Source organism: Zeus faber (assembly GCF_960531495.2).
Source record: "Zeus faber genome assembly, chromosome: 12".
NCBI lineage: Eukaryota > Metazoa > Chordata > Actinopteri > Zeiformes > Zeidae > Zeus > Zeus faber.
In genome coordinates this window covers 8,088,076-8,104,287 of record NC_137196.1, presented here as the reverse complement: position 1 = coordinate 8,104,287, position 16,212 = coordinate 8,088,076, and the positions used below count along the sequence as shown (strand labels likewise).

Genomic DNA, 16,212 nt, shown 5'->3' with positions numbered 1-16,212 from the left:
CATCTTAGACTCATCCACACCTTACACTACTGACACCCACACCCCATGCTTTAAATATTTAATCAACCCTTTAATTAATCTGACTTGGTTTAATTTGCTTGAATAATGCATCTTTTGTCAAACTTCCACCTTGGTGTGTCCCCATTTGTGGCCACAGAGCTCGGTCATAACTGTGTCTGCATTGAGTCTGAGCCTGTACTGGTTTAATGCTTGCTCAAAATCCCCTTTTGTCCCCTAATATGAATATTTTTCTGGTGGACTTTAATACAAATATAGATGCCTGATCCTCTTCATATATGTTAACCATGTTTTTATTCTTACATGGCATTTTCAACATTTTATTTAGCCGCTTTACCAACCACTAGGCGGCACACATGCGCCCGCTAGACCACCAAACTTGCCGGCGGGAGGGGACTTTTATTTTGAAACCAAGAGACCCCCGACGCCCCGCCCCATTGTCCTTCCAGCTTCCGGTTCACTTCCGGTCACTGGCTGGCTGAACGTCGTCTCTCTCTCGCCGCCGCTCCGACCAGCACCGTCCGAAGATGCGGTGTGTCGCGTTGCTCTCCGCCCTGCACGTCCTGTTCTCGCTGTCTTATGTCCACGGAGCGTCTGCCACGGCCAGCGGGCGGGGTAAGTGGCTTTCTAGCGGCGTGGCTCCTCGCCAAGTTGCCCGGTCTACCGAGAGCCCTACAGCAGGGTCCTTCCATGTGAAATATCCCAGAGGACAGGGTCCTTCATCCCGGACGCACGGGAGTCCTGCTCAGCCTTCCTCCTGCAGGAATCCCTCGTTTATTCATCTATTCATTTATTCATCTATTCATTTATTCATTTATTTCTTTTCACTCTCGCGTTCCCAAAGCTAGGGCTGTTCAACCGGCGGCCCGGGGTCCAATGTGGCCCGCACATCAATGTAGATTGGCCTTATACAAAAAAAAAAGAAGGACGATAATCTATGGAGGGTGGAAAAAAAAATCTTCATTGGTAAAAATCCATGCGTTCGAACTTCTCAACATAACATTTCAATGCACACAAAACCTCCAGTGAAAAATGGGTTTAACAAATGGAAAAGCCCTCTTTGAAGTTGATCCGATGACTCCAAGCCACTTTATTTGAGTGTTTTGAATAAGAACAATCAGCAAAATAAAGTCCAAAAATGTTGTCCATGTGGGATTAATTAAAAAAAACACCTGATGGCCGAAAGGTAGAACAAAAACGTGAAGAAGCACTCTAAAACAATATCACAGGGAAATATCTGAAAAAAGACGGTTATAAGATTATTCTACATGGTTTTATTTCATTATTATAATTATTATTATTATATACTGTATGTTTTATTTAATTGTTTCAGCAAATAAAAAAAATCATGAACTCCGAGGGGGTAAAATGTTGAAAATCTGAATATAGTGGAACATTCCTGCTTTGTAGCTTATTACACCCAATATTACTACGATTGTCAAAATGGAATCACTGCAACGCAAGTAGAACTAGTACTTGTACACGAGCTTCCCAACGGCGAGACGGGACCACGCGCCTGTAGCTTGATACCGAACGATCGTCCATTCAGTGGGAGACTGAACGGACACATTTGTGAATGATCCAGACACACCCAACCTGGAATGTTTCAGCAGCTGTGTGAAGCGCTTGTGTTGACCCCTCCACCACCACCACCACAGGGTTTGGAGACAACATCAACTGGCGAACCCTGGACGACGGGAAGAAGGAAGCCGAGGCCAGGTGAGAACACGGGAACCACATCCTTTTCTTTCAACTTCCCCCCCCTGCCGAAAATCAACTCTTTAACTGCACCTTTGGGTCAGCAGCTTTTATTTTGTTTACCACTTGTGTTAAAAAAATAAAAAAGAAAAGAAAAATCTTAATTCGCGTATTGTTGAATATAAAAGTCAATGTACTCATAAACTTGAGGATATGAGTCTCGGAGGCAATGTTGGAGTACTTTATTTAACGTTGTTATTTATGTGGCATGCTATTATACCTAATTTCCCAAAAGGTACAATTTAAATGCATAAATTAATTCCTGTTGCCGTTAACTAGGTAATAGAACGCTGTTTGTTTGTTTGTTTGTGTTTGTCTTGACAGTGGGCTGCCGATTATGGTCGTCGTCCACAAGACCTGGTGCGGGGCCTGCAAAGGTAAAAGCCTCCATTTCCTCCCCTAAATGTTCCAAACTTGAGAGAATTTCTGTGGACAATGCTAATTTGGTTAATGCAGTTAAGGTCTTCGTGACCGGTGATAAGTGTAAATTAAATTTGTGATTCTGCTTTCTGGCAGACCTTAAATATTGTTACTTAGGGGCGGTTTTCATAGACACAGATTATTCCTAATCTTAGACTAAATCACACTTTTAATCTGGACTAACTGAAATGGCCTTCCTCAGTCACGGTTTAAAATGGTCTCAGACTTGCCCTAGTTTTGGTTTAAAAAAAAAAAAAAAAAAAAGAAAGTCTGATTTCCAGAAAGACGATTAAAGCTAATCTAGGTCTAAGCAAAGGCTTTAATTAAAGCTGTTCAGAGGCAGGTTTACCTCTGGATTAATGGATGTGGACCTCCTGACCGACCTTGACAATAGAGAAAATGGATTATCTGGAGTAGGACCAACACCAAGACCAGACAGAAGGAGCTGATGTTCTTAGTCTAGGACTTCCTAGTCTAGAACTAATTAATCTTAAAATTAGCAACGTCTCAGAAAGGCCTTTTTTTTTTAAATCCCGGATAAATGTTAAATCGGATTAGTTTAGTCCTAATTTAGAGTCCCCCTTTGTGTCCCTGTAAAATATACTGTTATAACAGAGTCATGTTTTTCCAGTCCATTGTCCTCTATATAGTTTAAAGGATTGTGTGTGTGTGTGTGTGTGTGTGTGTGTGTGTGTGTGTGTGTGTGTGTGTGTGTGTGTGTGTGTGTGTGTGTGTGTGTGTGTGTGTGTGTGTGTGTGTGTGTGTGCGCGCGCGCGCGCGCTATAAGTAGCCATAAAATGAAAAGGTAATTACATTTTTCATCTCAACATAAATCCCGTAAGTCATGTTGTTTTTACCTTTTTTAAACCAGCTTTGAAGCCCAAGTTTGCTGAATCCAAGGAGATCTCAGAGCTCGCCCACAACTTTGTCATGGTCAACCTGGAGGTGAGGCCGTATTAATTTAAATTCTGAAGTCCCGATAATTCCATCTTAATATTAATGTTTTCTCTACAGTGTTTGCTTAATCCACTTGTCATTGCTAAATAATGTTTAACTCCCAATGTAGGAAGTAGTTTCATGCTACTTGACAACTGCAAACCACTACTCTGGGTATCTTTATCCGGTTCTGAATAAAAGCACTTTAATGTACTTTCAAAACTCTTCATTTAATTCATCACTGACCTCAACAGGACGAGGAAGAGCCCAAGGATGAAGCCTTTAGCCCCGACGGCGGATACATCCCCCGAATTATTTTTCTTGGTATGGGAGAGGTCTTTTACCCCTCACAAACACTTTCAGATTCTAAGCCATTGAGCTTGAAAAAGCCACCTTATTTTGAGCAAGGCACTTACTTTGACATTTAACGGCGACCCATCGTTATATCTTCCCTCCCTCCCTCTCATAGATCCCAGTGGAAGCGTTCACCCCGAAATCACCAACAAAAACGGGAATCCAAACTACAAGTATTTCTACAGCAACGCGGATCACGGTAACGATCCAAATTCGGCAATTGTGCCACTGGTGTAAATCCAAACGTTTGAGATCGCCGTTCAAGAATTATTAGGAAGCATCTCCTCTCAATTCTGTCGCCCTCTGCTTCTCGTCCCAGTGGTGTCCGGGATGAAGGAAGCGCAGGAGAAGCTGACGGGCGACGCCTACAGGAAGTCCCACATCGGAGACGAACTCTAAGGAGTGCGAGACAGGGCGGAAGGCTGCAAGGGCTCCAATTCTTAATATCAGCCTGTGCCCAAAAACAGCCCAGTTGAAGAGAGGAAAAAAGACAAAAAACATTTCAACCCATGTCACGGTTTATATTTAGTTAAAAAAAATGATTCTATGCGAGCCAGAAGCGATGTGTGTTTTTCCAAGTGGATAGAAGAAAACAATCAAGGTGGAGACCACCTCGATGACCAAAGCCTAACCAGTCACATCGTCTTGGTGCAGTTTTTTTTTTTTGTTTTTTTTTGTTTTCCCCTCTTCCTCTCGTCTTTTTCCTCCACTTCTAGGTTGTCATTGGTTTAAATTAAGAACTCCGTCATTTCTCTTCTTCTTAAATGCTGGTGTCGTGGATATGCACTGTTTAATATAATGCCATGTACTGTACCTTCCGTCTGTAGAGGTCAACATATAACTCATGGTAGCCCAGTCAACTGCAATATTTGCCAATGAACCATACCTTCAACAGGGTACCTCGTATTTGTAGAGAAATATCCCAATGCCAATATCAGTGTGCTTCCAGAGCCTCTCCAGTAATGAATTATCAGTGACTATTAGACCCAAGTCTATTTAGGGGGTCCTTCATTTCTGACTCTATTCATCAGTTAGTGTTCAGGGTTCTGAGGTGTTTTTGTTTTTTTTTCTCCCCCAGGACCTTCCGTTACGGTTAAAGATCGCCCGTTTTATTTCGTATTTAGCAAAATTCACAGCTTTGAGTTTTCTTTCGCCGCTTGTGAGGTGATGTGATTATTTTACTGTCCTTGCTGTACTTACTTTGAAGAGATGAAAATGTAACTTGTTTTTTATACTTTTGTGTAGCAAAGTGTTGAAACAAGGTTTTGGTGAATTTAAGTGACTCATGTTTTTTATTGGGAACAAGCTGTATAAATTACACAGAAATTACAGGTGATTATTCTCTAAACAGTAGTGAGCCCTTAAAACAATTCTGAATTTTTTTTCCTATCAATATACTGTGCTACTTATCAAATAGTTTAATGATAGTGTGCGGAATCAAAATGAGTCTTGCACCATGACTGTACAAATATTTTCCAGCATTTAATTTCTACAACTTTACTTTCAATGTCAATTTAATATTTTGAAATAGAACAGTAATAGGCTGTACAAAAAAGCCAATAAAAAGTCTTAATTTGCATATTAAAATAGCTAAACTAGGCACATGAGAGCTTCGCCTGTGCTCTATTCAGGATTCCAGTGTTTTCTCTAAAGTACATTCTAGCCATTAACAACACGCTCAAAATCCGATCGGAAGGGGCACAAAGAATAAATGAAATAGTTTTAATTACAACTTAATTAGAGACATACGATAAATCCAAAAACAAAGGAAGGACAGACACATTGACAACATACTGCATGTTTCTAGATTTAGCCCAAACTGGGACCAAATAAAAAGGTCCTTGAGCCGTCTGTCACCAGGAGCAGGAGGGAACGTGTAGGTACACAGGACATATTGCTGTAATTACACTATAATTACACTAATCACATAATGCAGCCGTTTGGAAATCTCGGTAGCATTTTGACACAATAAAAATACAAATTTAAAAAAGGCTTTAAAAGCCTTTGTTATCTGTGTGAGGTGCGTATTAAAAGGGACTTCGGGTAAAAAAGGAGTGATTTTTAAAAAAACCCTTGCTTGCTTGAATGTCTGCTGTGCTGTCCCCAATGTGGTATCGAGAATACTTCACCCGCATCCTTGAGAGCTCATTGAGCATTTTTGTGAATTTTGTCCAGTCAGCTTGCGGGGGATATGGAATATATTGCTGGATACTGGGGGAGGGGATGGGGGGTGGTAAACTCAAAATCGTCCTTGCTTGGCGTCGCCGATGGCCCCCCAGACGTCGAAGACAAACTCGTCGGGGAAGGCAAAGTCTCCCAGGGCCTCGTCCAGCGCCATGGCGAACTCGTCCGGGTTCTTTTTATCGCGGCCCACCTCCACCATAGTAGCAGCTGAAGGGTCAAGCGCAGGTCATCTTATTGCACACATTATCAGCATAAGAAAATAGCAACAGCGCGAGAATAGCGACGCGCTCTCAGCTCTTAATCGCTTAACTCGGAGTAACTGCACGGAGCTCTGGCCCGCGAATGGAAAATCTACCCACCAAGCTCAGTGTCCCTGATGCCCATGTAGCTCTCCAGGAGGTCGTCCACCTTCTTCACAGCCTTTTCCTCAAATTCCGTTGGCTGGAAAAGAGGACGCGTTACAACCGAAAATCACTCAGTCCTGTCTTTTCAAAATCTGTAGACGGACGCAGACACGTACCACCTCTTCTACCGTGGCGGGGCCCTTGGATCGCAGCCTCAGGGTCCCTCTGCCCGTGCCAATCTTGTTTTCGCTGGCGGGCTTGGCGCCCTTTGACCTCGGCTCGAGCATTTCTGGGAAGTGAGATGGAAGCGATTAACGACAATGGCCGCCACGAGGGATAAAAACATATGCCTGGCATTGAAAAGAGTAAAAGAAAATACATGAACAACATTAGATGGATGACATATCGGTGTTACATTTCCTGTACACCGGAAAAAAAAGAGTGAATTTATAGGCTTTATGAGCTGTTGCTAAACACCTTTCACAGAGGGTTTTGGGGTCGCTCACCAAAGGCCTTCATGGGCTCCACCAGCTTCAGGGTGAAGGGCTTGTCGCGGGGCAGCTCCTTCAGCATGCGCGCCACCTCGTAGTGCCGTGTCCCCACGATGTTGCGGCCGTTGATGCACTCGATGTGGTCGCCCACGGAGATCACCTTCACCTCATCCATCACGCTGCCCTCCTTGATGCGCTGCCGATGCCGATGCCGGGGAGAGCGAAAGTGGGAGAGTCAACGAGGAGCTATGAGGCTCACGCCTGACACAATTTAATATTATACGAAGGCATGAACTCATTGACTGAATCTCAGTAATCATGCCTGAGTCATTTAGGAAGGGCTTTGACATCTGTTTTCCTGGAAGCTGGCCAGCTGGCAAGACACCACACACACCGCAAAACCTGTATCTTCTGTGAAAATGTTGCCAAAGGCAGTGTGGTGCAGTGCTACTTGAGCGTCACACGATGGCACATGTGTGCAATGAGTTCTGGAGTAGGCCTTTTTTTTTAACTGCAATAAATACATAACAGTTAAAAAATATCCCATCAATTCAATAATAATGTATTGCAATAAAGTACCAAAAGTACAATAGGGCATTCCCGGAATCATATTAGTCGATTATAATCATTCACACTTGTGTACATATGTATATAAAATACCCATGTATTTAATCAACTTAACATCTTCTCTTGTCCGATGCTGAGTTACAAAGGAAAGGCCCTCGCAGCTTTGTTTTATGAGTGAGTCAAGTCTTGATTCTTGATCAATTAAAAGATATTTCAATTGAAAGATATTTCTTTATCACAATGCAAATCTACTTAGAGACTTGATTCTTTAATTGATTACATTTTTTTCTCCGATGTGGATGAGTGTAGAAATGAGTCATTACCATACTACTACCAAGGGGACTTCTGCTGCTCCCTTAACGTCTCAACTTCATCCTCTGTAGGTTTGCTAGTTTCCATCCCAGTGTGTACTGTGTAGTCTCACCTTGATGAAGGCGTAACCGGCTCCGTTATCGGTGATGGTGAGGCCCAGGGCATCCTCTGATTTGAACACCTCCACCTCCTTCTTGAGGCCCTTTATGTGGGCAAAGATGAAGTCCTCCAGGCCGATCTGACCCCCCAGCAGCTTCTCCATGTCGATCTTGTGGGTGTTGAGGGTGCAGAACAGGATCTGCACGCAGATACGAATGATACGATCATATATACAGTCAGAAACATATAAAGGACTCACATTTTTGAATAACACATTTATTCCAATGAGGAACTAAAGGAGATTAGTTATAAGACCTAGATTAGCGAATCAAAATATTCCATTGTGGAATACCGTTAGAACAGCTGTGATCACACAAAATAAGTGACCTTTTTCCAAACCTGTTGTGTTCAGAACTGGCATCGCACCTTGCTATCTTGGCAACTCAGAAATAGGGACGGGTGGGGTAGGCTGGGCACACCAGGAACACGATGTTATACCGGCTGCCTGATTTAACAGCCCTCCAGAGTGGGGGCGGAGGTGGAGGGCCAGTTAAAAGCCGAGATGAGGTGAAAGTTGATGGTGAATCAGTTATTCCACTCTACCTCCCCAGGCAGAGCACGCTGGGCTATTAATACATTCCTCCTTCAATCACTAAACACACACACACACACACACACACACACACACACACACTAGGTGTGCTCAACTTTTAGTTATTTTATTTTTTAATCTCACTAGGATTTCCGGGCCAACTTCGGGGTTTCGTGTCAAAAGAATAATGCCAAATGCACCGGTGAAGCTCGAGCAGCGCGTACAGCCTTATTTGGCCGCTTTTGCGTACCAACAGGCACCGTGCGCACACACTTACACACATCGGCTGGAACAGGCGCGTTGCCCGGGGTTACCAGAGTATGAAAGGAAAGGATTAGAAAAAGCCAGAGTGCCGTTCTAGAGGAGCTCTCTCTCTCTCTCTCTCTCTCTCTCTCTCTCTCTCTCTCTCTCTCTCTCTCTCTCTCTCTCTCTCTCTCTCTCTCTCTCTCTCTCTCTCTCTCTCTCTCTCTCTCTCTCTCTCTCTCTCTCTCTCTCTCTCTCTCTCTCTCTCTCTCTCTCTCTCTCTCTCTCTCTCTCTCTCTCAGCCCTATTTGTGACCTTTTTAAAGAGGTCTACTAACAACAGAAAAGAGGGCTTAAGAGATTAAAACCAAACTTTCCTTGCATAGGAGAGCAGCTAACTAATAATGCTTCAATAATTTAGCATTTCCGGATATTGGATACTTTACTGCGTTTTCAGTGTTGTTTACTCTGATTTGTGTAATAACCTTCTTAATTTAATCATTCAATGCCCAACATGTATTGAGTAACTTCCTTAAGTACTCTTTAAACCACCATGGCCATGTTTATGTGCAGACAATAACACTGATCAGCATTTGAGCCGCTGTAATCATTAACCCCCAGAACGGATGTTGAATTCATCAGATCAAGCACAAAGAAAGACGCTGCTACAGAATACACGTTTAATTAAATTAACTTAAAACAGACTTTAACTGAACGCTTACTTGAGGTTATTAGAATATAATGACCGACATATCTGACATTTACTGTATATATCTTTTTGTTTTTCCTCCATTAGAGACACCTACCCTGTATTTGTGTAGCACCACATTTGATTCTTTAATATATGAACTATTTGATCTTGAATGGGATTTTCTGATATGCTGATCAACGCTATGATGAAACATTTTAAACTTTGTGCTCCAATTTCGAAGAGCAGTAGCAGCCATTGACAGATAATTTAAATATTCAAGAGGGTATTTGTCACTTACTCACAACATTAGCAGCACAGGTCAATACACACAAACACACCCCATTCCACTGAAAGATAAAACAGCACTGCGGAATCCATTCTCCTATCGTCCTCGGCGGCTTGTTTGGTCGCCTGTCTTCCTGCCTGTGACATCAACACATCAATCCAGAAGCAAAAAAACAAAACAACAATGATAACTCTTCTCAGAAGAACCCAGCGTTGGCCTGACAATGAGCCTTGGCAACCGCTTCACCCTGCACGGCTGGTAAACAACCACTTAACCTGCTATCAAACTCATTTCTATCTAATCACCGCCGAACTCACACCTGGGGTACGCCCCACTGGTGCCTCTTTGCTGTGCAAATTTGTGTGAAGGGCGGGGAAGAAGGGACAGGTTTGCACTTTGTTGCAGCCAACATGCCCTCAGGTACCGTGAGCGCACACGTCGTTCTTGCAACATGTCTGACAGGACTGTGTTGATTGGTACAAAAAGACACAAGGGTTTATCCTATAAGCCGTGTGAAGTAAAGTCAAAAAGTCGTATTCTTTTGTTTTGTCCAGATAGGCCACCATGAAAAGTGAAATGTCATGTAAGTGAAATACTACCTTTGGCTTTATGATGTAAACAAGACATTTTTTTCCTGAAGGTGATTTTTGATTTTGATTCTCTGCCAATAGCGAAGGAGTATTATGTGTCCTTCTGAGTTCAAAACAAAATCAAAATGTCCCCCCTGCAGCATCTCCTTGTGGTTCTGTTTCAGATTACCCCATCAAATATCACAGTTCCGGTACAGAGTATGTATAAGTAGGAGCAAGCGGAAAGATGGAGATATCAGCTGTAGGGGGTGTGACACTTGCTAGTATGTGGCTATATATACTGTATGTATACATTGAGTAAAATCTCAATTAGCCTAAAACATAGGTTGTGACATACAAACAAGCAGCTCTTGCCTTTTCAGGACTAATCCTGTCCCACGCCTTCTGGAAAACTATTTGCACTAAGGATAATATTTGGAATGGTAAGACACACACCACTTATCCTCGTTTTCTGATTGTCTAAATCAACAGCAGTACAATGCCAAAATCTCAAACTCAAAGCCTTAAAAATGTTGTATCGACATGGATCAAGGCACAGAGCATTTCCATTAAGTGTATGTAGCGCATGCCATACATTGTTAAAACAACAGGATTTATAAAAGGCACAGCAATGTTTGTTTTTGAAGGTGGCCAGGGTATTAGGAAGTGAGTGTAGACGCCCGAGCTAATGCGACCAACAGACTCTGGCTCCATGAAAGGACATTGTTACTTCTGCCCCCCCCCCCCCCCCACCGATTAATTAAGAAATGTTTGGCTGGGGAGCACTGAAACAGGCTGAACAAAGCGAAAAAGGCCTGCTTCTCCAAGGCCGTGGACTTTAGAGAAGTTCTTGCATGTTCTCATCCCAACAGATAGAAAATCCGAGAAAGTACAGGATGTGCGGTTCTGTGGGATGCGGGCAGCCTTAAGATATTCAAAAATCTATGCAAATGTGGCTTTGGTGATTGGCCCGCGAGCATGCTCCCTGGAAACAGGTGCAAAGGTTGGAAAGTCGGCCGGCCACACCTAAAACCCTACACCTGTGGGGACAACAAACAGACTTTGACCTGGTTGACAGCATAAATAAAAAGGTTCTGTTCTTTATGTACTGAAAAGCCATGACAAACGGCATTAATGCCTGAACGCCCATACTGACTCAATGCTGAATTTTTTTGCAAGCAAAATAACACTAGTACGGCCTTAATACACTACTCACAAAAAGTAAGGGATATTCGTCTTTCCGGTGAAATTTCAGGATGAACCTAAAATGTCTAAAATCTCTAAACTTTTGAATGCACATGTCCAACTGTTCAATGTTTCAGAACTTTTTGCACAACTTGCTGTTCTCTAACAAGGAGCTGAATGGCAAAATTCACAACTGGTGTTTGATCCATTAATCGACCAATACATTTCCTGGTTCAGTTAGAATTGGTATTTAAACAGTTCTCTTCATCATGCTGTTCACATTTTGACATCATGAGACCAAGACAACACCTTACAACTGATCAACAGTACATCGCCATTGTGAGGCTTCAAACAGGATGTTCTCAGAGGGAAGTGACCACTGAGCTTAGATGGCCACAGAGTGTCATCAGCAGGTTGCAACAGAGATACAGAGAGACTGGAAGAGCCACAGAAAGGCATAGAAGGGGACGTCCTTTGGCCACATCCCACACTGATGACCGCTTCATTGTGAACAGTGCCCTGCGGAACCGGATGATGAATGCCACTCAACTCCAGGCACATTTAAGGGAGGTGAGAGGCACCCAAGTGTCACGTCAGACCATTCAAAACCGTTTACATCAGCGTGGTCTATGTGCTAGACGAGCTGCAAGGGTACCTGACCACACCACCAGGCACAGGCATCATCGTCTTGCATGGGCCAGGGAGCATTTAGGCTGAACGAGGGACCAGTGGCCTCAGTGCTGTTCTCTGATGAAAGTCGATTCACGTTGAGCAGAAATGATGGCCACCAACGATGTTGGAGACGTCAAGGAGAGCGCTATGCATCAGCCACTGTTGTCACCAGACGAGCCTTTGGTGGTGGTGGTGTTACAGTGTGGGCAGGTGTGTCTAGTCAATACAGAACTACACTACACTACCTACACTTTGTGAATGGTACAAGCCCATACTACCTGAATAACATCATTAATCCAGTCATTGTGCCCCTGCATGAACAACACAGGCCTAATTTCATCTTCATGGACGACAATGCTCCAGCTCATCGAGGTCGCATCATTAGGGAACGGCTGCTGGAGACTGGGGCACCTCAAATGGAGTGGCCTGCACTTTCTCCAGACCTGAATCCCATAAAAAAACCTATGGGATCAGCTGAGTCGTCGTGTAGAAGCTTGTAACTCTGTAGCCCAGAACCTCAATGACCTGAGGGCCTCCCTTCAAGAAGAGTGGGGTGCCATGCCTCAGGAGACAATAAGTTGACTTGTAAACAGCATGAGACGTCGTTGTTAAGCTGTAATTGATGCTCAAGGGCACATGACAAGTTATTGAGACATTGACATTTTTTGTTGTGGTATATTTTACATTACATTTAGCAGACGCTTTTATCCAAAGCGACTTACAATTATTCAAACACCGATGGACGCAGCCATCAGGAGCAATTAGGGGTTAAGTGTCTTGCTCAAGGACACTACAGCATGCTAGCAGGAAGAGCCTGGGATCGAACCAGCAACCTTTAGATTACTAGACGATCAGCTCTACCTCCTGAGCTACCATAAATATACCCAGTGGTATACCCACCACTGTTGTTGGCTTTTGTTTCAATAAATTGTTTGAGATGAGGAAATCTCCATTGCATGCTTCTACTTAAATTGCCCTACTTTTATGATATGATATCACTGGAGCGTGAACTTTTTACATTTTCCACAAATTTCACCCGAAAGCCAAATATCCCTAACTTTTTGTGAGTAGCGTATATATTTTGGGTTCTGCACTTCAGAACCTGCTGAGTGACTGATTCATTAACATAACTTACTGGTTTTCTAAGGAGTCAATAAATTTCAAGATTATCAACAGTGACCACACTTATCCCTGTACCACTGTCGCACACAAGAAATAAAGTGACACCTGAGGTGCTGAGATAAAGTTTTACTGTGGAATAAAGGCGCTACTTTCAGTACGGCCAGGCTATAGACCTGCAAGACAAGACCGCAACATCATTAATGTCAACTAAGACAAAACAAAGCACCAAAGTAACCTCTGAGTCACAAGGCAACTAGTTAACAAATAATCGCAGTTACGACCGTTTGGATGGCTGACTATATGATTTGGAGACCGTGTAATGTATCGTCTTCTCGGAGGGTATTTAACTTAGGAGAAATGTTAATGACTTGCATTAAATGACTAAATTGTAGGTTTAGCATTAGCCAAGAATCAACCCTGTCATAGCCGGTGTATAGGTTTCAAGATGGCAACCTTTCTTTCCAGATCCATGAAAGCCACTTGTACTGACAAATACAAGGCATTTTATTTAAAGATATCTTTGCTGCTACAGTAATTTGTGCTGAATGGTTGCATGGCAGGTTGACTTATTGGTTGTTTAAATCTTGTGCACAGAACCAAGAGAGTGACTCGTAGGGGTGGACTGCTATTTTGTTTTTCACCATGGATTTGATTCGGAATCTGAAATGTTAAACGTCAGCCAAAACCAAGTACCAATCTCAATCCATTTATTTCACTTAACTGCAGAGCATTAGTTCGGGGATTCTAGAACTAAATCATTGAATAAATGTTTCTCCATTAGGAACATTTAATATGCTTCTATGTATCAAAAAAGGCTGAAAATCAAGCTCCTTTTAAATATCTGATATGTTTGATGCGTATTTTGGTATCAGATTTGTTTATTAGGGATATTTTCGAATGCAGATAGCCCATTTTATCTATATAAAAATGAATCTTCCATCAACTTATGAGTACATTTTGTGGGGGACTCTCCGTTCGGGATGAGCACATTGTTTGGTTTCTGGTGTGTTTGTTTATTTTTTTGGGTGGCGGGGGTGTATCTGATGGAGGCGGGGGATGCTCGGCCCGTACTGCTCCCTTGGGGACTGGGCTCTGAGAGGATTTTTTTTTCTCTTCTTTATCTCTCTGCTTTTTCGGGCTGTGCCAACTGAACCGGACACGAGGGACTTCCTGAGACTTGAGTTTGACGACTACATCCCTGACACATGGCCATACCCTCGCATCTCTGGCTGTCATGGCTTTCCAGCTCTGCTTGCGCCCCGCTACCTCTCGTTTATCTGCGTCTTGACCGGGGCACTCCATCTGAGCTTAGATTTCCTAGAGGTTGAGGTGGAACACAGGGTTACACCACAGCAGCATTCTGGCTCCAATGCACACCAGCACAACAGATAGTCAAGAACATAGGCTTGGACCCAGGGCCTTCCACTGCCAAAGAGGTCCGCTCTGTTTTTACAACCTACTGACCCACTAACCATCAAGAATCTACACTGATCAGCCACAACATTAAATGGGCTAGACTTCACTCTACGGGCATCAATGAGCCAACGGGCACCCATGACACTGTCGCTGGTTCACCGGTTGTCCTACCTTGGACCACTTTTGGTAGGTACTAACCACTGCATACCGGAAACACCCCACAAGACCTGTCATTTGGAGATGCTTAGACCCAGTCATCTAGCCCTCACAATTTTGTTTTTTGTCGAAGTTGCTCAGATCCTTACGCTTGCCTATTTTTCCCTGCTTCCAACACATCGACTTCAAGAACTGACTGTTCACTTGCTGCTTGATACATCCAACCACATGACAGGTGCCACTGGAACGATGTGATCAATGTTACAGTATTCACTTCACCTGTCAGTGGTTTTAATGTTGTGGCTGATCAGTGCATATTTGCTCTCACAGTGCATGCGGACGTAGTGTTAGAGAGCCACAGTGAACAAGTTTGAACAGGGGGGGGGGGGGAATACAGACAAATCCCAAAAGAGAGCAAGAGAGAGAGAGAGAGAGAGAGAGAAAAAGCTTGATACCACAGAATGATAATGAGTCAGCACACTCAAGCGGAGTATAACAAATACTTTAGTCAGAGACCAAATACATTATTTCCAGGTTTCGGAGGAGCAGGGTTTGTTTTCAGCGCAGTAACAGGAAAATGGGTGCTTCCCTGCACTGATGCCAGCGCCGACTTCCATTGCTGAAAATGTGCGGTATTTGGAGAATAAAGGAGATTCTAATTATCAGTGTGGGGCCCAAGGGTTGGGGAGGGGAGGGGAGGGGAGCGAGGGAGGGAGGCATGGGGCCCTGGTCCCTTGTGTCTGCCAGGCTGATAGCAGAGTGCCGGGCCAGCTATCTGGTTAACTGACAAAAGACAAAACACAGAACACATTCCCGAGAAAAGATGAGATTCAGATGTCCTTAAAAAAGGGCATGGAGGAGGACCCTGACCTTGCCCATGATTAAAATAGGGTTTGTGCTGTTCTGTGAGGAAATTAAGCATTTGTTTGTATCTGATAAGGTACAGTAAGATCACAAACGTGCATTATCTTCAGTGGTGGAAAGTAAGAAAGCACAAATACTAGTTAGTTGGTACTAGTTTATTAGACTGTTGATCCACGATATTTCAAAGCAAGTATCCTATAAGATTTACTACTACATTTACTTTAGTTTTTTTTCCCCTTTCAAAAATCAGGGCCTGGGTCTATGTCAGTGATTCATTCAGTGGTACATGTTCTTGTAAATTACTATGAATCAACCTTATACTATTTATTTATTGATTTTCTAAATTGTAAGCACGAGCACTTATATGCTGAAATAGCAGGGAACTGTATATGAAATGGCATTTGAAGTGTATTTAAGAGCAAGCACTTATATACTTGACGAAGTAAATTCGATTTGGGCGGTGGGAACAGGGTGCGGATCACTTCCCCAGGAACCACCTTTTAACCGACTTTCCCGAAACTTTACTCGGCATAGACAGCGTCTCACTCACCTCCGGCGGGCTGATAGTGAACGCCTCCGCTATTTTCCCGTACAGCTCCTTGACATTGGTGAAGCCCTCGATTCTGCCGGTGGGGCTGCCGTGCGCCAGCTGCGTGTGGAACACCAGCTTGGGTCGCAGGCTGGCAGGTGGGGGCGGGAGTCCGCCGCCGTTCACCGCGGACTTGGCGGCGCCGCCACCTGCGTGCCCGCCGACCTCCTCGTTGTCCACCAAGTGGGAACTCTCCCTCGCCGACTTGTTTTTCTTTCTCCACGGTCCTAAAGGCATTTTGGAGTGGGTGCTGAGTCGGCTCCTCGAAGGGCGTCCCGCTAGCGCATTGGCGTGTCTACCTGCCGCTCTCTTCCGCCTTGCGCGCTGCGCGTCTCGGGCTGTGCA

The 16,212-nt window shown here is 43.8% G+C and overlaps 2 protein-coding genes across 2 annotated transcripts; one reads left to right on the top strand and one right to left on the bottom strand.

The window, feature by feature from the left end:
- The first annotated feature begins 496 nt into the window (after positions 1–496).
- On the top strand, positions 497–4,758 carry txndc12 (thioredoxin domain containing 12 (endoplasmic reticulum)). Its single transcript, XM_080010861.1, has 7 exons — positions 497–633; positions 1,677–1,737; positions 2,101–2,153; positions 3,068–3,141; positions 3,387–3,456; positions 3,602–3,685; positions 3,806–4,758. The coding sequence occupies exons 1-7, from the start codon at positions 546–548 to the stop codon at positions 3,883–3,885; spliced, it is 510 nt and encodes a 169-aa protein (XP_079866987.1). The 5' UTR covers positions 497–545; the 3' UTR covers positions 3,886–4,758.
- A 3-nt stretch (positions 4,759–4,761) lies between these two features.
- Positions 4,762–16,212, bottom strand: gipc2 (GIPC PDZ domain containing family, member 2). The gene is made up of 6 exons (XM_080010860.1): positions 15,829–16,212; positions 7,497–7,682; positions 6,521–6,701; positions 6,191–6,303; positions 6,030–6,111; positions 4,762–5,877 (listed from the first exon to the last, which is right to left on the bottom strand). Exons 1-6 carry the CDS (start codon positions 16,102–16,104, stop codon positions 5,726–5,728), a joined length of 990 nt encoding a protein of 329 aa, XP_079866986.1. The 5' UTR covers positions 16,105–16,212; the 3' UTR covers positions 4,762–5,725.

Coding starts and splice junctions, on each gene's coding strand:
- txndc12 (XM_080010861.1), top strand. CDS start 546: ATGCGGTGTGTCGCGTTGCTCTCCGCCCTGCACGTCCTGTTCTCGCTG. Junction 3,457..3,601: donor CCCCCGAATTATTTTTCTTG/GTATGGGAGAGG, acceptor TCCCTCTCATAG/ATCCCAGTGGAAGCGTTCAC. Junction 3,686..3,805: donor CTACAGCAACGCGGATCACG/GTAACGATCCAA, acceptor TTCTCGTCCCAG/TGGTGTCCGGGATGAAGGAA.
- gipc2 (XM_080010860.1), bottom strand. CDS start 16,104: ATGCCTTTAGGACCGTGGAGAAAGAAAAACAAGTCGGCGAGGGAGAGT. Junction 6,112..6,190: donor CCGCCACGGTAGAAGAGGTG/GTACGTGTCTGC, acceptor CCTCTTTTCCAG/CCAACGGAATTTGAGGAAAA. Junction 5,878..6,029: donor CATCAGGGACACTGAGCTTG/GTGGGTAGATTT, acceptor TTGACCCTTCAG/CTGCTACTATGGTGGAGGTG.